Here is a 23108-nt window from a genome sequence, read left to right as displayed (position 1 = left end):
TAACAGGAGTGCTGTAGGTAAGCACATTCATACATCCCATAAATACAGCAGTGTTGAGGATAAATACATTAAGCTTGTGAAGCATTCAAATGCTACAGTAATAGAGCCACACAAGTACCATAGATAGAAAGGTGAAGGCAGTAAACCAGGCGCAATCTCAGCGGGCGGGGGGGCCGGCACTGTCTGCTCTATGACATGCTGCTTCCACGTTTACAGCTTAAAAAGGCATTTGGCCTATTTTTACTGCCATATTAAATATTCCACATGGTCTCATCTCAAGGATAGAACATCTGACACAATGTGTGGAGCTTTTTAGAATGACACCAGAAGATTCCAATGAGCATGCTAAGAAAATTGGTCATACATGCTAGATTGGGGGGTGGGGGTGAATTCTTCCATGACAGACTAAATGTCAGTCAACCAGGGAAAATATGTAAAAGGGCCATGGCCTGACGTTTACTGGGTTCTTTGCTTGCTCAAGCAGTCCATTTCTCATAACAGCGAGGGAGAGCATGATTTATACCCTACTGTATGGAAAGAGAGTCACAATGCTGGCATAAACTATACTCTTTGGCTGACCTCAGAAATAGACCTGTCAGCCAAGGAAGACTACTATACGAGCAACACAAAACCTGAAGATACTTTTAAAAGAAGGCTGTTAAGTGACTTGGCTCCTACCACCCAACCCAGGAAAGAATTAAAGACGTATATGTATTTTTAGAAACAAAACCCCAGCTAGAAGCTGGCACCATGGACCCTAGCTCTGTCTCAGGATGGAAGAGAGAATAAGGAAACTTATTCCAATATAATAGGAACTGACTAGAATCTTTGGCCTAAATTTGAACCAAATGGTGTGAACAAATTAGTCTAATTTTAAAGAGAAATATATTCTATTTATTTTTATCCATGTTTGTACTTCCTGCTTCCGGTTAGAAAAGGGAACAGACATGCAAAGTACTAAGAGAAAGGCTGTTCTCGCAAGATTTTCAGTGCAAAGTTTGCATGGTTCAGATAAGCAACTGAACAGAAATTTTTAAGGGCCACCCAGGATGGTTTGTCACAGCAAGCCAACCTTTCTGCTAAAGATGTTGGCCACCCACAAAGCGAGGACCTTTATCTCCAAGACTTGTGACATTTCCAGGGAAATATTAAGTCAGGAACTGGGGTTTGCAATTCCATGATGTGGGCAAGGAATTGATGCAGGCGGGATCAGCTGCATTCCTGCATATCTCCTCCTATTTTTGCAATCCATGATGCTGTACAAAGCACTCTCTCCTAGCAACAATCTTTACTCCACTCAACCAAATCGAAGTGTCTGAAACATCCATAGTTCACACATTGGATCTTCTGTGGTTTCAGCGGGCAGGGATATAAAGACCTATACATTCTGTTTCCTATTTTTGTATGTTCACTTTGCTGTCTTGATACCCTTCCCATGCCTAAACTCATAGGGGATGCTTTAACAACCATTAAACTAATAAAACATGTTGTATTTCCGACAGACAGCTGATGAAACTAGCCTTTAAGAATGTGGTTAGATTTTCTGTGCTTCATACTGAGTTCTGTAGGAAGTACAAAGCGAATGACATCCCATCTGTCTGAACAGAAGTTCTGCTTCTTTAACAAATCCAATTACTACAGTGATTGGAGAAAAAATCCTTTTGCCTGGACACAATATCATCCTAGAGCTGAAAAGGATTCGGAAACAGTTTACAAGCTAGTTCCCATCCATTTAAATGCACCAAAAAAATCAGCTAGAAATATACGTTTATGAGTAGTTCACATACAGATGAAAACACAGATGAAGGAGATATTTATTTTACATTTGAGGCTGATTTTTTTTGCCATGTCTATAATGTACACTTATTTATTGTCGGGCAGACAGAATTTTAAAAATGTTAACTGCAAACAATACTAAAAAAAAATCCAGATATTTTACTATTTGACCTTGGTTTAGTATCACATGGGTTTGGATGAGAATTTCCTAAGGAGCCCAAGCTGGGTGAATTTCTTTGTAAAGATTTATGCATTTCCACATACATTTTATTTTCTGAAGTCAGTGGTCATGAGCAACATAGGGTATGTCTACAAGCAAACAAAAAGCCGCAACTGGCCCATGCCGACTGACTCATGCTCATGGGGCTCAGGTTCATGGGGCTGTTTCACCTGGGCTCAAGATGGAGCCTGAGCTCTGGGATACTCCCATCCCGCAGGGTCCTACAGCCTGGGCTCTCACACAAGCCCAGAAGTCTACACAGAAATGAAGCAGCCCCGCAGCCCGAGCCCAGAGAGCCCAAGTGGGCTGGCACGGACCAGCTGCAGGTGTCTAGCTGCTGTGTAGACATACCCTTAGGGCTCCATCCTGTTAGGGAACACATTTGGGTGGACCCCTATGCCAGATCAAGCTCCACTAACCACACAGGTGCTCCATGCAAGTGCAGGAATCTTTAACATGGAACTTATTGTGGGACAAGGGTGTAGGGATTAAATTACAACGTATTAAAGCCAATCAGGTTGAAGACCACAGAGATCTTTAATGGGAGAGAAATTCTATCAAACTTCTAATAAATCTGAAAAATAAGACTCAGTACAAGTCATGATTAAAATGCCATGAACAACCTAATGTCTGTCATCCTGTGAGATATTCAATATGCTTTATGAAATCTTCTCTTATATTTCACTACTTAAAGCTTAACTTCCTTGGGGTCAGATCCTCAGCTGGTGCAAGTCAGCATAGCTCCGCTGACACCTACAGAAATCAATAGGACTATTCAAGGAGTAGGATATGTCTCAATGTAAGGTGGCACAATTTGGCCTTCCCAGGCTAAAAGCAACTGCCACAATGGAAGAGGAGGCATGGTTTGAGTATTCAGCTGAAGAGATTTAACCCTTACAAAAGTTCAAAAGAGTCCCCTGAAATGTACAAATGTGTAACTTGCAAACTGCAAAGGGGATATTTAAAAGTCTGAGTATTTTGAAATAGAAAGAAGGATGATTTTAATAAAATATGATGCAGTTGTGTGCTGATGTCTGAACCAAGGAATGAGGTAATGTAGAGCATGCTAATGAAGGCTTAACATATGGGCATACAAAGTCCCTCAGAACTACTAAAGGAGAGACTCTCCAGTTGCACATGGAGAATTCCCAGGACAACCTACCTTGCTGAGCCCTGACACACTGGCCCTGGAGGAAAGTTTCAGCGAAAGGGTGGAACTCAGTGAATTGTCACACTGGGAGCTAAGACACAGGACTTGCAAAAATACAGGATTTCAAAAAAAAAAAAAAATGCTTAACCATAATTTTAAAAATAAGAGCCAAGCACTGCACTTTCTGCATAAATTCAGATAGATTTAGTCTGCTTCAGTTTTTTGTGGTTTTCTCATTATTTTCTAACCAATGCCAAATAAACTCTACTTCTTTCTTTGTCACAGGAACCAGTTGTACAGTCTGTTGGTGGGGACAACTGCTCCTGGACACCCAGTAGAGAAGGAATAATCTGTACTCTGATCTCCAGAGAGAGTAAGAGTCAGGAAGAAGGTAACATTTTGAGCATCCAGCTATGGGTGAAGAGAGTTGCAATTTCCTCACAAACAGTATCAAAAAGGGTTCTGATACTGGGCTAGTGTGAGTAATGAGCAAGTTGCAAGATTACCCTGCCACATTTCCCTTCTGGATTAAAAAAAAAAAATCTTGATCCTAAAATATCACCTAAAAGACAGGAAAAGTGGAGCAATGCAGTTTAAGTGACATCATGTTGATTCATTCACTATCCCAACGACTAAAAACAATCATGAAATAACCAGACAAATACAATCAGGAATTCTTTAAGTTTCACAAAGGAGGAAATTGTAACAGTTGGATTTTCATGATTTTCTCGAATGTTTCTTGAATAACCAAAGGAGCATGTATTAGAATGCAGGAAAGAACAAGTTGGCAAGAAAAAGACCATCACATCACATTACTTCTGCACTGCCTTCAGAGCTGGGTGGATGGAGAGAAGCAGCTGTTGGCTGGGTGCCCAGCTCGGAAAGCAGTGCCCCACCAGCAGCAGCAGAGAAGTAAGGGTGGCAATACCATGCCATGCCATCCTTGCTTCTGTGCTACTGCCTTCAGAGCTGGGCAGCCAGAGAGTGGTGGTTGCTGACTGAGGGCCCAGCTCTGTAGTCAGCAGTGCAGAAGTAAGGATGGCAACACCATACCATGCCATCCTTACTTCTGCGCTGGTGCTGGCAGTGGCTCTGCCTGCAGAGCTGGGCTCCCGGCCAGCAGGCGCTGCTCTCCAGCTGCCCAGCTCTGAAGGCAGCGCTGCCGCCAGCTGCAGTGCAGAAGTAAGAGTAGCAGTACCGCAACATCCCCCCCCCCAAAATAACCTTGTGATACCCCACCACCACCCCGCAACTCCTTTTAGGTCAGGACCCCTACAATTACAACACAGAGAAATTTCAGATTTAAATAGCTGAAATCATGAAATTTCAGATTTTTAAAATCCTGTGGCTGTGAAATTGACCAAAATGGACCTTGAATTTGGTAGGGTCCTAACTATAAAGCAATAGAAACATTTGTAGAAGTAAATGCAACACTTTAAATCAGCACACTATAATACGGGCTACTTTTTAAAATGGCTGCTCACTTATTTTCCGTCTTTTTATTTCCTTGTCTATCCAGAAAGGAAAAAATCCTAATTGAATAAGTTTCCTAGAGAGATAATATTTATGTAGCCAAGATCTGCAGCTGCAGCAGAAAAATGCACATGATTATCTACTGGTCTCTGGCAACTCACAGACAAAGGAACTACTCCATTGCTATCAGACATTGTGTATTTTAATTATTATATGGCTTTCATAATTAGACATATAATTTTATTAAAAAAGCAGATGTCTCATTACTGTAGTAAAGCATATGATCAATGATACAACTCCAATCCCCTTTTCATATTTAGTCTGCAATATTAGCTGAAAAACTCAAGTTAACAGTACAGCAGTGTTAAGTATATGGCATAAGGATTACAGTTCTAAAACATTCCACATTGCACTTCTACTGCAGCAATTCATTTCCAGGTAAGAACACAGCATTGCTTTTATTTTACTCACTAACAAGGACAATTGGCAGGCAACACTGCTGCTGCAGTAGATTTACTGTTTATATGGATCTCTGAAGACCACATGTGCATGCAATCTAACTGAAATATTTTCCATAGGAGCCACCACACATTTCAAAGTCCCTGCGCCCGGGTAAGGTGAGTCCATCTATCATTTTCTTTACTCAGTGACAATCAACAGGAAAGTTAAAACCTCAGTGACAACTAGAGGGCAATGATTAGCTTCTAGTCACTCTGAACGTCCACCCTTTTAAATGCCCTGAGCCTCTGATGAAAACTTCCCCCACCTTTTTAATTAGATCAAAGACTGCATTTCCCAACACAAGATTTCATTAAAATAGACCTTGTTTCTGGAATCACAAATATTACCATTCCTTTTTTAAACCACTCTGAAAGCAAAATGCACTCTCTATCTAGAACTATAAGCTAATAACCAGTGCCAATCCAGCAGCAACTTAGATGTGTTTTCAGTTCACCTCCACTTTCTTTTACCAGGGAAAGTAATAAGGCTATTAGAACCTTCTGACACGAACAACAGAAGTCAGATCTTTAAAGCAGAAATCACCATCCTTCAGAAGATTTAGTTTTCACTTAGCTCTTTTGCATATTGTTGACATAATATGCAAAAGAGCTTAAAGAAAAGAGGCTTATTAAAGAATAACATATGCATTTTAAAAGAAAAAATGGATAAATATGCATCACATTTTAGTTAGGGAGTGGGGAGAGAAGAGTATCAAATGTATCAAGGAGCGGTTTTGTTTTTGCCAGTGATTTCAATAATAAGGATATTTCATATCTATATAATGATGTTTGCTGAATTCTTTCCTAAATGGAAAATGACTATTTTAAATTTTCTGCTTCAATGTGCAATAAGGGCTTGATGTAGAACTAGGCTGATCTGAGCAAAAACCTGGAAAAGCGCATTTAGCAAATGAAGCAGCAATTTCAAATGTACAGGAATGACTGTTTCATTCCATCACTTAGAATTCTCATATTAATAGGAATATCACAAAATTCCTTCAGGGATACCACATATATTCTAAAACAGGGATAGTTTTTCCTATCTCTTATGTATTATTCTAATAATTCACACACATTGAATTCACACCCATATTATAAATATACTCCATACAAGGAGACTTGCAGTGTTTTACATAAGAAAAACACCAAGTAAAAACTTTTTTCAATCATACATCTTTCCTGCAGAAAACTTGAACTTAACATTGTATATCATCAACACTACAGATTGTTCTAAACAGTATTATATTTTTCTACATATTAGCAGAGAAAAATCCACAAAACATGGTATATCCTCTGTGCAACAATTAAAATCAAGCTGGCTTTCAATAGGTAGTTTCATTTTAGCAACTATAGAATTCTGCAAACAGCTATTTTCATACAGCAGCAGACAACGCAAGTCTAAAATGTAACACTTCACATTAGTCTTACACAACATAAAATCACTCACAATCCCTGTTGACAGATAGAAGAGGAAATTAAATTCTGACAAGACGGTAATTTTTGACAAGACTTTATACTAGGCTTACCTCTCCCTCAGGTCTTGCTAACACTGCTGTTTGAAAGTAGAGCAATGTTAATATCAGGTAGCTGACAAACATTATTACCCAAAGTTAGAACTACCCTAAAGGAGAAATCCCTCTGCCAAGTACTAACAGCTAGCAGATGCACTTGTGTCTCAGTATCACAGCCCTGTAGTTCTGCTGGGCACCACTCTCTCTCCTTCTGACTCACTGTACTACCAGGAGCTTTGCTCTCAGCCACTGCACTGAAGACAACTGGTAAGCTGATCTCTTCATGTAATGACTTCTCCCTGCTGGGGGAGGGGGCTCGAGACAGCAATGAGCTGGGGGCTGCAGTTTGTATAAAGCAAAGAAGGGGAGGGACAAAAATGGTCAATGCCAAGTTATGCATCTGCTCTGATTCATAAAACAAGCTAAAAGGTAACCTTTAATACACAAGGAAGCCTGTCAATACTTATTGACTTAGGTAGGCATGATTGGAGAACAGAGGCTAAAGCAGTGCAAAGATGCCTGTTGATGCTTAGACAGCAAGAGCTACTTTAAAGCTGCAGCATGTCCCTTTATTAAAAAATAAATATCAAAGCAAAATCTAGCAAAAGCTAGCAAAAAATCAACTAAAACACTATTCAGAAAACTACATATAATCTCTCAGTTTACAAGGAGCCTTACATCAGCACAGCATTAGAGCACAAATGCTCCAATCCTGCAAGGGGACGCAGTCAGCACCCTCAATTCTCATGCCTACTTCCTAGGAGTTGAGGGTGCTCATTACCTCTCAGAAGGTGCTTCCTTGCTTGCAGGAATGGACTCTATAGAAAGATTAACGGGATCATTTATGGTAAATCTTGAGCACCACCACCAATATGCAATCTCTCTCTTGTTTTCATGTAGACAGCAGACCAAAGAAATTTTGATTTAAAGTGATAAAACCCCATCAATGATAAACTGCTTTGGCCAGAATTACAGAGTTTCAAAAATAAGGGAAACAGAGAAGCTTTTTGTTTGCTTTGTTTTTAGCTGGTGATCATGACATTTTCAAGCAAATTGTAAAACAAACAAATATGGAACATAGCTTTAGTATTCGATCTGCCAAATAGACTGCTATATGTCTCAGAAACTAGCAAAGATGCACAATACGAGCCCTAAAGAATGAAGGGGTTCCTTTTGTTTAAACATGCCTGCAGTTCTTTGTAGGGTGCTCTTTTTTGCTATCATCAAGAAACTAATACAAAATATTTACAAGACATGAAAATACAGTTCTGAAGTCATATTGACTAAATGCATCACACTCAACAACAGAACAGAACAATTATGTAACATTTAAGAATTTATGGGACCTCTACATCAGCCCTAAAATTCCTCTCCTTCCCTTTCTCATTTTACTTTCTTCTAACTAGTGATAAAATCTTGAGAGTTGGCAACACAAGTCATGTGAGATCTGTTTTCCTTAAAGCTCCTGAAGTCAAGTGATTACATGAGAATCTGAGCTTTCATTTAAAAATGCATTTCTACCCCTCATGGTAGCAGAAAAAACTCAAAAACATGTCTTGAGTGTAACCTAAGGTCTCAAAATCCAGAAGGCAAAGAAAAAACAACCCTAATTTATTCTTTTTAAACATCTCATGGCTTTTATGCTGATTTTATGATTTTGGGGGGGCTTGACTCATGATTTTTGAATTCTTGGGGTTTGCAATACTGTAACTTTTCATTTGATCCTGTATCTGTTTTGTACCTTGGTTTGCTTCATCCAGTCTCTCGCTCCCCCGCCTTTTTTTTAAATTAATTTATTTACAATATTTTGTTTGACATTTAAGTCCACAACAATCCTTTCCTCTCTTTACCCTAAAAAGGAAAGGTAGGCATATCTGGCTTCCTTGCTTTAGTTTTCAGACTAGTGCCCAAGTAACAATCAAGTATATTTATGTAAAATGATTCTACTTAACTGTACTGAACAAAACTGCAACTGAAGTCAATGGGAATTTTGATCAAATAAAGGCAGCAGAATTTTCATAAGAACATAACGGCCATACTGGGTGATATCAATGGTCCATCTACCCCAGTATCCTGTCTTCTGATAGTGGCCAATGCCAGGTGCTTCAGAGGGAATGAGTAGAACAGGAAATCATCTCGTGATCCATCCCCTGTCGTCCACTCCCAGCTTCTGGCAATCAGAGGCTAGGGACACTCAGAGCATGGGGTTGTATCCCTGACCATCCTGGCTAATAGCCATTGACCTATCCTCTATTAACTCTTTTCTGAGTTCTGAGTTCTTTTTTGAACCCAGTTATAGTTTTGGCCTTCACAACATCCCCTGGCAAAGAGTTCCACAGGTTGACTGTGTGTTGTGTGAAAAAGTACTTCCTTTGGTTTGTTTCAAACCTGCTGCCTATTTACTTCATTGAGTGACCTCTAGTTATTGTGTTATGTGAAGGAGTACATAACATTTCCTTATTCACTTTCTCCAGTCAAGATTTGATAGACCTCTACCATGTCCCCTCTTAGTCAACATTTTTCCAAGCTGCAAAGTCCCCGTTTATTTAATCTCTCCTCAAATGGAAGCTGTTCCATACGCCTAAGTCAATTTTTGTTGCGATGCTCTGTTCCTTTTCCAATTCGAATATATCTTTTTTGAGATGGGGTGCCCAGATCTGCACACAATATTTAAGATGCGGGCATACCAAAGATTTGTATAGAAGCATGATGATATTTTCTGTCTTATTAACTATCCCTTTCCTAATGTTCCTAATGTTCTGATAGCTTTTTTGACTGCCTTTGCACATTGAGCAGATGTTTTCAGAGAACTATCCATAATGATTCCAAGATCTCTTTCTTGAGTGGTAACAGCTAATTTAGACCCCATCATTTTTATGTATAGTTGGAATTATGTTTTCTCATGTGCATTATTCTGCTTTCATCAACAATTGAATTTAATTTGCCATTTTGTTGCCCCATCACCCAGTTTTGTGAGATCCCTTCGTAACTCCTTGCAATCTGCTTTGAACTTAATTATCTTTAGCCATTCTTTATCATCTGCAAATTTTTCCACCTCACTGTTTACCCCCTTTTTTCCAGATCATTTATGAACATGTTGAATAGCACTGGTCCTAGTACAGATCCCTGGGGGGACACCTCTATTTACCTCTCTCCATTCTGAAAACTGACCATTTATTCCTATCCTTTGTTTCCTATTTTTTTAACCAGTTACTGATCCATGAAAGGACCATCCACTCTTATCCCATGACTGCATATATTCCTTAACAGCCTTTGGTGTCAAAGGCGTTCTGAAAGTCTAAGTACACTATATCCACTTGTGCCCGTTTGTTGACCCACTCAAAGAATTCTAATAGATTGGTGAGGCATGATTTCCCTTTACGAAAGCTATGTTGACTCTGCCACTACAAATCATGTTCATCTATGTGTCTGATAGTTCATTTCTTTTCTACAGTTTCAACCAATTTGCCTGGTACTGAAGTTAGGCTTATCGGCCTGTAATTGCCAGGATTTTCTCTGGAGCCTTTTTTAAAAACTGGCATCACATTAGCTATCCTCCAGTCAGCTGGTTCAGAAGGTGATTTAAATGATAGGTTACATACCACAGTTGTTCGTTGTGTAATTTCATATTTGGCCAAAAGTTATTTACATATAGTCAGTTCACTGACCTAGTTCCCAAGCCATTATTAACAACAGGGAATTAATTGGCGAATTTCTAAGGGTCAGTTCAGTTCTCAATGTGCAGTTGATGACAAAATCTGAACCTAAGGCCTTGAGGGGATGTCATGCTCTGGGAGTAAGAAGGGTTTCTGTGCAGTGTAAGGCAAGTACTAGGAGTAGAGCTGGCCAGAGAACGACAATTCTGTTTTGGGACAACTTTTGAGATTTTGACTTTTTTCCCCCCATTCCAATATAGAATGGATATACAACTTTTCAAATGATCTTGAGAAATGTGTTGAAATGTCTATTTTCAGATCAAAAAGGTCAGTTTTTCAATTTGTGTTTTTCTCCCTTCCTCTTGTCCAAAGTTACCAAAGAGCCTTTTACCTCAGAAATCTTCCCAACAGTAAAACATTTCAGCGTTGATGAAGCAGCATATCTCAACAAAAATATATCTTATAAAAAATACTACACCCAGTTCTAAAAACCAAAGTTCTTGCGTTCTTCAAAGCAACTCCTAGCATATCCTGTCTTCCTATTAATAGAACTTTCATTTCCTCTGATGCAGAGAATGTAGCCCAGCAGTTGATTTTAACAGCTGGAACAAAATTTTAAGGGTGAAATTGGAAATACTCAAAGTGTGAGTTCTCGTTTTGGTAAGAAAAACAAATCTAAAATTGCATAATTTTTGTGAAAAATTTTCTAATTATCCACTCAGTTGTGGAAGTTCACTTGAAAATGAGTAAATTTTCAAGCTTAAGTGATTTTGCAGGAAAAAAATGTTACAAATTCACATTTTCATGAATCTCTTACAAATATTCCATTTAAAGAAATATTTAAAAAATAGTGAAAAATGTCCACAATTTCACACAGCCCTATCTGTGGGTAAATCAGGTGTTTGGGCGGCATCTGTAGGCAGCCTGGAGTACTAGGTAATTCTATCCTAACCCACAGATAAATGCTAAAATAATTTTTCAAAACCCTGAATTTAAAAATACATTTGTTATTTTATTTAATAGTATTTATACGGTTTAAAAAATACTTTGCCCCTTACAGTCAACAGGAGAGTCTACTGATTTTTATGGGGCTTGTATAACTTGCAAATGCTTTTCTTAAATAAATCAGGGTCAGATTATTAAAAATTGTTCATCCACAAACCACCTCGTAGTGTAAATGGTATCCAAATGGACTGCCAAGCAGGGGATCCAGGTTTGGGTACCTAATCATCTATGACAAGCAGAACTGGGAGTAACAGGGAGGCAACATACTCAGCTCCAGGGGATGAAGGATTTACTTGAGTCTCTCATATGATTCCCTTCCAGAGAGTAGCATTAACCAATTTCAGAGAAATCTGCATCCAATCTCTTCAGCTGGAAGCAGACCTGTTAGAGTCTCGGAGCACATATAGGGAGCCTAGAGGATTCCTAAAATAAAGAACATTAATCCTCAGCTAAAAGCCTCTACTCAGTAAAAGTAGAGTATAGGAGAAAAAAAATTATCTGTCTACTCAAATAAAGTGGAAATGAAGTTCTTCAGCAGTTCAAATACTTTGGTCCAGATCATCCCCTGGAAATTCATGTGCAGAGTTACTTCTCTAGCAATAGAGGAGAGGAGAGAAGATGATGACCTTGCAGAAATGCCCCTCAATAAGTATTCTGGGCACAAGTCTCTGCAAATTCTGGATGCGAGGTCAGAGGTGGGTGAAGCTCTCTGCAGAACTATGATTTACAAAGTCCCTGGAAATTTACGTTGGAGGTAATACATCTTGGCCTTCTATTACCTCCCTCTGGGTCCCCTCCATAGCTGGTAATGAGCTGCAAAAGGGGACCAGACAATAGCAGAGTTCCTGCAACAAGAGGTGGCAGCCTAGCCCATCACTTCTGAAAACTGGACCACGCAATTCTTTGAAAGGAATAATTATGCTTATGGTAAAAATCATTTCAGCACTGTCTAAATCTCTTAATCTCATGAACACAGCACTTTTAATTAGAACATACATGGAGGAAGGGATGGTTTAAGTCACCATTTTATGGTCTCTAAGCTCAATAATCACAAGATTACAAAATGCACCACCAAACTGACATCTCTATAAAGATCTGTCTTCACAAGTACTTGTGTGTGTTAATTGCCCATGGCAATGTGTCTGAACTACAAATGTCATATCAGAGGAGACTTAGAATACGTTTCCACCAAAATGCTGTCAGAGAGCCCAACTTGTCCTTCACTGTTTTCATAAAGACCTAAACATACCATGGGGGGAAATACTGAGCAAATTTTCACACAATTATATCTAACAGAATTTTTATACAGGAGAGCTCTTCTTCTGAGCCTTACAACTGCAGGGGACTGGTTACGTGAAATAAAAACTTTATATGGAACAAATATTGGTGTTTAAATGTTACAATGTGCCAGTTGGTCCATAGGTTACAAACTAAGGCCTCAATTCTGCAGCTGCTGTATGCGGATTTACCTTTGTTCCTGCATAGAGCCCATTGAAGTTAACAGCGTTCTGGGTGGGCAGAGTGTGTCTGTCGGCACAGAATAACTTCCATTATTATGGTAAACTAATACTGTTTGCACAGAAGCATATTTCCTTTTCTAGATGTCTGGTGAGTAAAATGGTGATGAGCACAAAAATTAGTAACAGCTTTTTGCTATTGTCATCACAAAGCGATATAGCCACTTCACCCCATCAATTTTTTTCCAATGTCTTACAATATACTTATCAGGGATGGAGTTTTTATGAATGGGCAGAGTGAATTGTATTCCATATCCATCTAATTAAATTTTTAGTAAAGCCATCTTATCTTAAATGAAGTTGATAGACAGAATTTCCTCCAATCCAGATGCTGACATTTTGTGCATAATTTTATTATCCATTTAAGCAAGGATATTCACCTACAGAAACTACATTTCTCTCCTCCAACCCCACTTTAAAAAAAATAATGATTTAGATAGACACATAACATGGTGACTAGGAGAAAACTCAAGAAACAGACTTCATTAAGAGTGTTGGCTAAAGAAGATAAAAGCAAGTGCTTAAATTCTTAATAAAAATCAGTAGAGAAGCCATTATGTTAGGGCATCTTGTTTGCTTTGTGGCTCTGAGTATTCACTACCTTTTCAAGGTTAGTTTTGCTTTTACATTCCATTTTAGGAAGCTCAATCTTATTAGAGTAAAATGCTTTTTAAAAATCAGTACTTTTGAAATGGAGTGTAAAGATTGTTGTAGAAAAGATCAAATTCTGCAGCGATAGCCTTTGTAGAGCCCTTTCACTTACCTCCATTACCTTTTATAAGTGCATTCCTTAGTTTCATAAACTAACACCATATTACTTCACCATATTTCTTTATATTTTATCCACCTCAGCTGACTACGCTGCTATGCATTTTACAGTCTCACCCTCAGAGAGCTAGACAGGATCACTGAAAACTTTCCTGAAATATCTTACCTTATCAAAAAGAATCTGGTGGTATAATGATCCCACACACATGCACCGAACTACACGAATGATACTGAAAGCTAAAACATTTGAAACAGTTGTTCTAGAAAACTGTGGCTTATTTTAACACTGTTATAAATATTAAAGGTGTTACCGTTTGACCAAATCTCTATTGTTAAATGGCATCACTGTACTTTATTAGTGTACAGTACTAAGATCATGAGAAAATTATTTAAAAAAAAACACAACTAAAGGTCAAATTAATGTCGAAGGCCACAGTTTTGCAAAAATGTATGTACATGCTTAACTTTACATATGTGACTAATTCTACTGATTTAAATAGGGAGAACTCAAACACATAAAGTGTCTGTGGGATATGGGCCTTAGTTAGTCACGTGTAAATCCAAAGTAACCCCAAACCTATACTCCTGTAGCTGAGGTGAGAATTTGTCCACAAAACTCAGTAACCACTGGATCAGAAACTACATAAAATAATCTTGTCTAGTAGAGAAAGTTGTAGTTTAGAACTACTAAGCCACCTCACATTTCAAGTTTTGCAGCAGTGGATGGAGAAGCCAAAGTACTTTTCTACTGGAGGTAAATAAAAAAAATGTCTCCAGAACAGCACAAACTCCTCTTCTAATTTGCTTAGAACCACAGAAATTTAGGACCACAATTATTTTAATTATTTTTTTCAGAGATATTATCTAGAGTAAGGTTTCAGAGTAGCAGCCATGTTAGTCTATATTCGCAAAAAAAAAAGGAGTACTTGTGGCACCTTAGAGACTAACAAATTTATTTGAGCATAAGCTTTCGTGAGCTACAGCTCACTTCAGTAAGATTCTCACACCTTCTTCCCACTTTAATGAGAAAGGCATCAGATTACACTTCCTTTCAGAGTAATTTCTAACTTTTGCTCTCTGAAATTAACGAACAACAAAGTAAATCACACAGGATCTATCTGCATAATTACTTTCCCCTTAAAAATACTAAGCTTCATCTTTGAACAAATTGACTGCCAGCCCCAGGGAATTCCTAAATCTCAATTAGTTTATGGAGTTCACTTCCTGGCTGCCCCCTGAGAGAAATAAACCACTGGGACAAGTTCTCCAAACTTATGACAAGCTCTCAGTTTCCTTAAGCTCCAGATCCCTAAGCTTTTCCATAATTTCAACTGAAATCATAAACAATATGCTCAGGTGAAATCATACTTCATTGCTTCTTTCTATTGTGGCATATTTGCTTAGAATGAAGACCACCTTTCTAACATGAGAGTAGCAGTAAACCCCAGAAGCTTAATTAATCCCATACACGACAGTCTAGCATTAAAAAATGCTAACAAGTTTTTCTGCTATTGAAAGTTGTTTTATTGGTGTTGACATGATATTTTAAGTATATATTTGTACTTCCCTCCCTCTTTAAGTTTTCAGTATAAAATAAAGTGACTCTTGTGTTGAGGAGAAACCAAGACAACCAAATAATAGTTTCTGTTATTAAAGGAATGACTTATAAGTGGACAATGAATATCCCTATAATATTTCAGTGTATTCAAAAAACACACAAGAGTAGAAAAATAATTACTCTTATTAACATATCATTACCATGAACTGATTCATTGTCCACTTGAAGTCTAGTCTTTGAAAAAAAAAAAAAACCCTCAAAAACTGAGTTTAAAGTATTTTCAGACAGTATATCCACCCCGGAACCTCCACCCCCCGCTCTGCCCTCAAATTTTTTTCTGGTATTACGATCATATTTTCCTACCATGCAAATTAAAAAATAAGGTTCTCTCCCTTGTTGCTGTGTAAAACAAACAAAAAAAAAGGGGGAACTTACAGACTTACCAGAGAAGCAGTGAAAATGACACAAGATGCTGTTGAACGTACAAAGTAAACAAATGGAAAACATTAGGAAGATTTTCTATTGCTAATCATCCCTCTTACAAGGCTATGTGTGTGTTACTTGTAACAACAATAGGTACAAAAGTTTCAGAGAATGAAGATTCTCATGTTTCATTGTTAGTTTTATGTAGCTAGATTACTGCTGTGTTCAGTCACTTGTTGGGACGTGAATTTTGGAGAATTCTGATTTCATTGGTTCTGGAAATGATTAGATTGTGGGTTTTATTATTCATAAATTTTAAACATAGGCATAGTTTGATTTCTATATTGTGGGGAGGGAGGTTGGCTTCAGTCATGCCAACAGGGCCATGCATGGGAGGGGAGGGGGACAAATTCTGTGCCTGCCCACAGGGGTGCCATTTCAGATTTTTCGGGGGGGGAGGGGGAAGGAGGAGGATGGGCAACTTTAACCGTGATTCCATGGACTACATAGGCAACTGAAAACTAAGGGTTTTTTTTTTGCAAATAACTTAGAAATTATCTGACAGGAGTACTGTATCTAATTCCTATATCAAGAAAGAAAAATAAATAAATATTAGACCCACTCAGCTCTAACACTAACATGTTCTGACATCTTGTGGCAAGTCACTTAAGGGACACTGGATAGGTTTAAAATTGTAATGTACAGTAACTCCTCACTTAACATTGTCCCGGTTAAGGTTGTTTCATTTCTGATGTATTAGAGAACATGCTCATTTAAAATTGTGCAATGCTCCCTTATAAGTCGTTTCGCCACCTGCTTTATCCACTGCATGCAGGATTCTCTGGAAGAGCAGCCCGTCCTCGTGGGAGCTTGGAACCAGGGTGGGCAGTAGGCCCCCTATTGGCTACCCTAAGTTCCCTGTGCGGCAGCCGCCCAACGGGCTATCAATCGCTGGGAAGTTCAGGTGTCCCTCCCCCCACTGCCCTGTGCTGTTCCTGCCCCTCTGCCTTGGAGACGCTCCTGGGAGCCTCCAGCTTCCTGTGCAAGGGGGGTGGAGGGGAAGAAGGGTGCTGATGTCAGGGTGTCTCCCTTCCCCCACTCCAGTACCTCATCGCCACAGAGCAGCCAGGGGGGAGGGGGAACAACACGCAGGTCTCAGGACAGAGGGAGCTTGCTGTAAGCTGCTGCTTTGTCTGAAGTAACTTGCTGATCTACTTAAAATGGCAGTGTACTTAAAGGGGCAATGTGCACCTCTCTCTCTCTCTCTCTCTCTCTCTCTCTCTCTCACTCACACACACACGGTGTGTGTCTGTCAGACACACCCACCCCAACCCCCGCAGCATGGAAAGTCAGCATGTGTGCAGCCGCGCAAGCACCATGCGCTCCAGCGGGATAGAGTGGGTTCATCATAATGTTCAGTTTCCGTAGGGAAGTGTTTGCAACCACTGCCCTCCGTCCATTGTGTTTCCTCCTTCCTGACTCAGTCCACTCTGCCTTGTAGAGTGAGGCTACATTAACAACAACTTGTTAACCCTTGAGGGCTCAGCCAAGTGCTAGTTCATCATTTAGCAGCAAGGCATTCCCTTCCATCCAGGACACATCACACCATCCATTGTCTACAGCCAAGCCCTAAGTTACAACCAAATTTGCTCCAATCCCTCAGACAGAGACAAACACCTACAGGATCTTTATCAAACATTCTTAAAACTACAATACCCACCTGGGGAAGTGAGGAAACAGACTGACAGAGTGAGATGGGTACCCAGAAATCACCTACTACAGGACAGGCCCAACAAGGAAAACAACTGGCCATCGCATACAGACCCCAGCTAAAACCTCTCCAGCACATCATCAACGATCTACAACCTATCCTGGAAAACGATCCCTCACTCTCACAGACCTTGGGAGGCAGGCCAATCCTCGCTTACAGACAGCCCCCCAACCTGAAGCAAATACTCACCAGCAACTACACACCACACCACAGAAACACTAACCCAGGACCAATCCCTGTGACAAACCCCGTTGCCTACTCTGTCCCCATATCTACTCTAGCGACACCATCAGAGGACCCAACCACATGAGCCACACCATCTACTAATGTGATATATGCCGTCATGTGCCAGCAATGCCCCTCTGCCATGTACACTGGCCAAACTGGACAGTCTCTATGTAAAAGAATAAATGGACACATCAGTCATTAGGAATGGTGACATACAAAAGCCAGTAGGAGAACACTTCAATCTTCCTGAACATTCTATAACAGATTTAAAAGAAGCCATCCTTCAACAAAAAAACTTCAGAAACAGACTTCAAAGAGAAACTGCAGAGCTACAATTCATTTGCAAATTTAACACCATTAATTTGGGCTTGAATAGGGCCTGGGAGTGGCTGGCTCACTACTAAAGCAATTTTCCCTCTCTTGGTATTGACACCTCCTCCTCAATTATTGGGAGTGGACCACATCCACCCTGATTGAATTGGCCCTGTCAACACTGGTTCTCCACTTGTAAGGTAACTCCTTATGCCTGCATCTGTAATTTTCACTCCATGCATCTGAAGAATTTTACCCACGAAAGCTTATGCCCAAATAAATCTGTTAGTCTTTAAGGTGCCAACAGACTCCTCGTTATTCCCTGAGAAATATCCCACCATCTTCCACCCTCTGACTCCATCACGTCAACCAAGCTTCACAGTCATCATTGATGTGTACAGTATTAAATTGTTTGCCTAAAATTGTTTAAAACTTATACTGTATATGTATATAATGTCTTTTGTCTTGTGAACAAATTTTCCCTGGAACCTAACCCCTCTCCCATTTACACTAATTCTTATGGGGAAATTGGATTCACTTAAAGTAGCATTTTTCAGGAACATAACTACACCATCAAGCAAGGAATTACTGTATATTTTTACTCAGAGACTCTTACTAAAGTCAGAAGGAACCATCTAGTCTGACCTCCTACACAGTGTAGACCACAGAACTTCACCCTCTCACTCCTGTAATAGTGAGAGATTCGAGATCTGAGTTACTGAAGTCCTCAAATCATGGTTTAAAGACTTCAAGTTATAGAGAATTCACCATTTACACTAATATAAACCTGCAAGTGACCCATGCTGCAGAGGAAGGTTAAAAAAAAAACCCAGGGTCTCAGCCAATCTGACATGGGAGAAAATTCCTTCCTAACGCCAAATATGGTGATCAGTGAGACCCTGAGTATGTGGGCAAGGCCCACCAGGCAGGTACCTGGGACAGAATTCTCTGTAGTAAATCAGAGCTCTCCCCATCTAGTGTCCTGGGTCCAGCCATTGGGGATGTTTGCTGCAGGCAGTTGCTGATAGGCGACTCGCCATTGTAGGCAGTCCTGTCATACCATCCTCTCCATAAATTTATCAAGCTCAGTCTTGCAGCCAGTTAAGTTTTTTTGCCCCGACTGCTCCCCTTGGGCGGATGCTCCAGAACATCACTCCTCTGATGGTTAGAAACCTTCACCTAATTTGAAGCCTAAACTTGCCAATGCCAGTTACATCCATTTGTACATCTTGTGTCCATACTGGTGCTTAACTTAAATAACTCCTCTCCTTCCCTGATATTTATCCCTCTGAGGTATTTATAGAGAGCAATCATATTTCCCCTCAGCTTCCTACTGGTTAGGCTAAACAAGCCAAGCTCTCTGAGTCTCCTTTAATAAGGTAGGTTTTCCATTACTCAAACCATCCTAGTAACCCTTCTCTGCACATGTTCCAGTTTGAATTCATCTTTCTTAAACATGGGAGACCAGAATTGCACACATTACTCCAGATGAGGTCACACCATAGGTGCCAACTTTTCCCAGCGCCAATGGGTGCTCGCCCCTGGCCCCACCCCCTTTCCAATCCCTTCCCCAAAGTCCCTGCCCCCTCCCAGCCCCTACTGGACTTCCTCCCCAAACTCCCATCCCAGCCCCGCCTCTTCCAAGAGCGCGCCGTGTTCCCTCTCCTCCCCCCTCCCTCCCAGCACTTGCTGCCACAAAACAGCTGTTTCATGGCGGGAAGCACTGGGAGCTAGGGGGAGAAGCAGGGATGTGGTGCGCTCAGGGGAGGAGGTGGAGGCGGAGCAGAGGTGAGCTGGGGTGGGGAGGGCACTGCCAGTGGTTACAGAGCACCCACCAATTTTTCCCCATGGGTGCTCCAACCCCAGTGCACCCATGGAGTTGGTGCCTATGGGTCACACCAGTGCCTTGTGTAATGGTACAAACACTTCCCTGTCTCTACTGGAAATACCTTGCCTGATGCACCTCAGGACCACATTAGACTTTTTCGTGGCCACATCACATTGACGACTCATAGTCATCCTGTGATCAACCAATACTCGCAGGTCTTTTTCCTCCCCTGTCACTTCCAACTGATAAATCCCCTGCTTTTAGCAAAAATCCTTATTGTTAGTCCCTAAATGCATGAACTTACATTTTGCACTATTGAATATCATCCCATTTCTATTACTCCAGTTTACAAAGTCATCCAGATCTTCTTCTATGATATTCCGGTCCTCCTCTGTATTGGCAATACCTCCCAACTTTGTGTCACCTGCAAATTTTATTAGCACACTCCCACTTTTTTGTGCCAAGGTCAGTAATAAAAAAATGTTAAATAAGTTTGGTCCCAAGACCAATCCCAGAAGAACTCCACTAGTAACCTCCCTCTAGCCTGATACTTCACCTTTCATTATGACCTGTTGTCATCTCCCATTTAATAAATTCTTTATCCACCTTTCAGTTCTCATATTAATCCCCACTTTCTCCAATTTAACTAATAATTTCTCATGTGGAACCGTATCAAGTGCCTTACTGATATCCAGGTAGATTAGATCTACTGCATTTCTTTTGTCTAAAAACACAATTATCATCTCAAAGAAAGATATTAGTAACTTTGTTACCACCTCTTGAATACAACAATTGAAACAACTGTAGAAAAATCTACAATTACTTTCTATCATTTAGACTACTTACATGTGATTCTGTACTCCCTCCACCATCCCCATGTGTCTCTTTGCCCCAACCCAGCCACTCCCCTGTCCCTATCACCACGTGGCCCGGCACCTCCCTCCCCGCAGTGGCCCTGTGCCTCCACTCCCATTCAGCCCCTGCTCCCATGTGTCCTCCCCCACTAGCCCTTATGAGCCCCCATCTGACCCTCCAGCACCACACACTATCTGTTTCCCCACAGCCTGTCTCCTGAGCTGGCCTGACAAGTGCTGCGAAGAAGGAAGGCGCTCTTTCTTTTCCCTTGCTACTGCTGTGTTCTATCACCACAGTCCCCTCTGGTGGGCAAAAGGTGGAACTGCTGCAACATTTTGGCAGAAGATTTTTTTGCGCAAAAAATTAAAACTATGTTTGGCTCATTAATTATGCACATGTGCAGTAGTGCAGAATTCCCCTAAGAGTATACATTGTACACTCAGGCTGCCTGCCTAAGGCTTGCAGTTGGGGGGGAGGGGGCAACATGCCCTATCTCCCCAAACTGTGCCCGTGATTTTAAGGCCATAAGAGACCATTACAGTCATGTGGTCTGACCTGATGTATAATGCAGATCTGAACAACACAGAACTTCACCCAATAATTCCTTCACCAATCCCATAACATTGGTTGAGCTATATCTTGATTTAAATACTTCAAGTGATAAAGAATCTACCACATCCCAAGGTAAGTTGTACCAATGGTTAATTACTTTTACTACCCAAAATTTATGTTTTATTTCAAGTATATTTATCTAGCTTCAACTTCCAGCCATTGGATCTTGTTATATCTTTGTCTGCTAGATTAAAGAGCCCTCGGCCATCAGAAATCTTCTCCCCATGAATGTACTTACAGACTGTGATCAAGTCATATCTTACCTTTCACTTGGATAAGCTAAATAGATTGAACTTCTTTAGTATTTTGCTCTCGCATTAATAATAATCACACTTTGCTTCCTCTTTCTATTGGGTTACACATGTAGTACAACATTGTCAACAATTTTCAAGATAATGCCTACCCTAAAACTTCACCTATTTCATTCCTTTAAATATAGGTCGCTCTGAATAAATTCAGATACAACAATACAAACCTGAAGAAGCTCAGATGCAGCACAGACAGGTTAACCCAAAAGAAGCCTTTGCAAGTTTTGAGCAAACCTATTACAAAATGTCTTATCACAGGCCAGCATGTACAAGACCTGCAACCTGCCAAAAAGGAAAATGAGAACCACTGAAAACTATACATGCATCCTCACAATAGAACTTAAAAACATTATTTATCTCAAATACTTCTGTAATGATAACTTCATGATGCGTTTTTAAAAATCATTTTCATGTAGAAGAGTTTTCTCAAATGACAGGGTGAGTTACCATATAACTGTATTTTTAAAACATTGTCCCTCTGATGTAGTCTTAACTCAGGGCTGAAACAAATCAGATTGAAAAGAATAATCTATTGCACTCATTTTGAAGGAACTCATTATAGGTATTAACATGCATTTATTTCATTCTCTTTCAAGATTTCCCACATTGTGATATAATTTAAATAGAAACATTTCTAAGGGTGGACTGATTCTAGAAGCCCTTCCATGCATTTCCATCTTAAAAGCAATTTGAATATTCTTCTTTTCCCTTTCTTGAGGGATATTCCTTCCCTTCCAGGAGGGATATTAAATACTACAGAGAAGCATACCCCTCTCCCCACAATGAGGGAAAAGGAAAAGTGCTCCCACACTGCTCTTGTTAATTGGCTCCATCCCTTTTTAATTATTACTCTGCTGTCTGTCTTACCCTCAGCCTGCCCTCTAGCTCCTTGTGGGACTAAAATTCAAATTTAATGTTGACACAAAAGAAGGAAAGCAGAGCAACATGGTTTTGGTATACCTTGCGTCATAAATATAAAGGGAAGGGTAAACACCTTTAAAATCCCTCCTGGCCAGAGGAAAAACCCTTTCACCTGTAAAGGGTTAAGAAGATAGGATAACCTCACTGGCACCTGACCAAAATGACCAATGAGGAGACAAGATGCTTTCAAAGCTGGAGCAGGGGAGAAACAAAGTTTCTCTCTGTCTGTGTGTTGTTTTGCCAGGAACAGAAAAGGAATGGAGTCTTAGAACTTAGTAAGTAATCTAGCTAGATATGCGTTAGATTCTGTTTTGTTTAAATGGCTGATAAAATAAGCTGTGCTGAATGGAATGTATATTCCTGTTTTTGTGTCTTTTTGTAACCTAAGGTTTTGCCTAGAGGGATTCTCTATGTTTTGAATCTGATCACCCTGTAAGGTATTTACCATCCTGATTTTACAGAGGTAATTCTTTTACACTTTTTCTTCAATTAAAATTCTTCTTTTAAGAACCTGATTGTTTTTTCATTGTTCTTAAGATCCAAGGGTTTGGGTCTGTGTTCACCTACGCAAATTGGTGAGGATTTTTATCAAGCCTTCCCAGGAACGGGGGTGTAGCGTTTGGGGAGGATTTTGGGGAGAAAGACGTTTCCAAGCGGGCTCTTTCCCTGTTATATATTTATTAGACGCTTGGTGTTGGCAGCAATAAAGTCCAAGG

The 23108-nt window shown here is 40.1% G+C and overlaps 1 protein-coding gene across 2 annotated transcripts in view; it reads right to left on the bottom strand.

Annotated features, from left to right (window-relative positions):
- The window catches only part of THSD4 (thrombospondin type 1 domain containing 4), a 589516-nt gene that overhangs the window by 240973 nt on the left and 325435 nt on the right, over positions 1-23108 (bottom strand). The window contains exon 1 of one of the 2 annotated variants that reach the window (XM_077828710.1): positions 6646-6717. The exons of the other annotated variant lie outside the window; for it this stretch is intronic. Coding sequence (XP_077684836.1) covers positions 6646-6717 — 72 coding nt within the window. Of the gene's footprint in view, positions 1-6645; positions 6718-23108 lie in introns of those variants that run through there. 2 annotated transcript variants of the gene reach the window in all.

This window comes from Eretmochelys imbricata, chromosome 10 (assembly GCF_965152235.1).
Source record: "Eretmochelys imbricata isolate rEreImb1 chromosome 10, rEreImb1.hap1, whole genome shotgun sequence".
In the NCBI taxonomy this organism is placed as follows: domain Eukaryota; kingdom Metazoa; phylum Chordata; order Testudines; family Cheloniidae; genus Eretmochelys; species Eretmochelys imbricata.
Note: the sequence above shows the minus strand (reverse complement) of the source record. Positions and strands in the feature narration are given on the sequence as shown.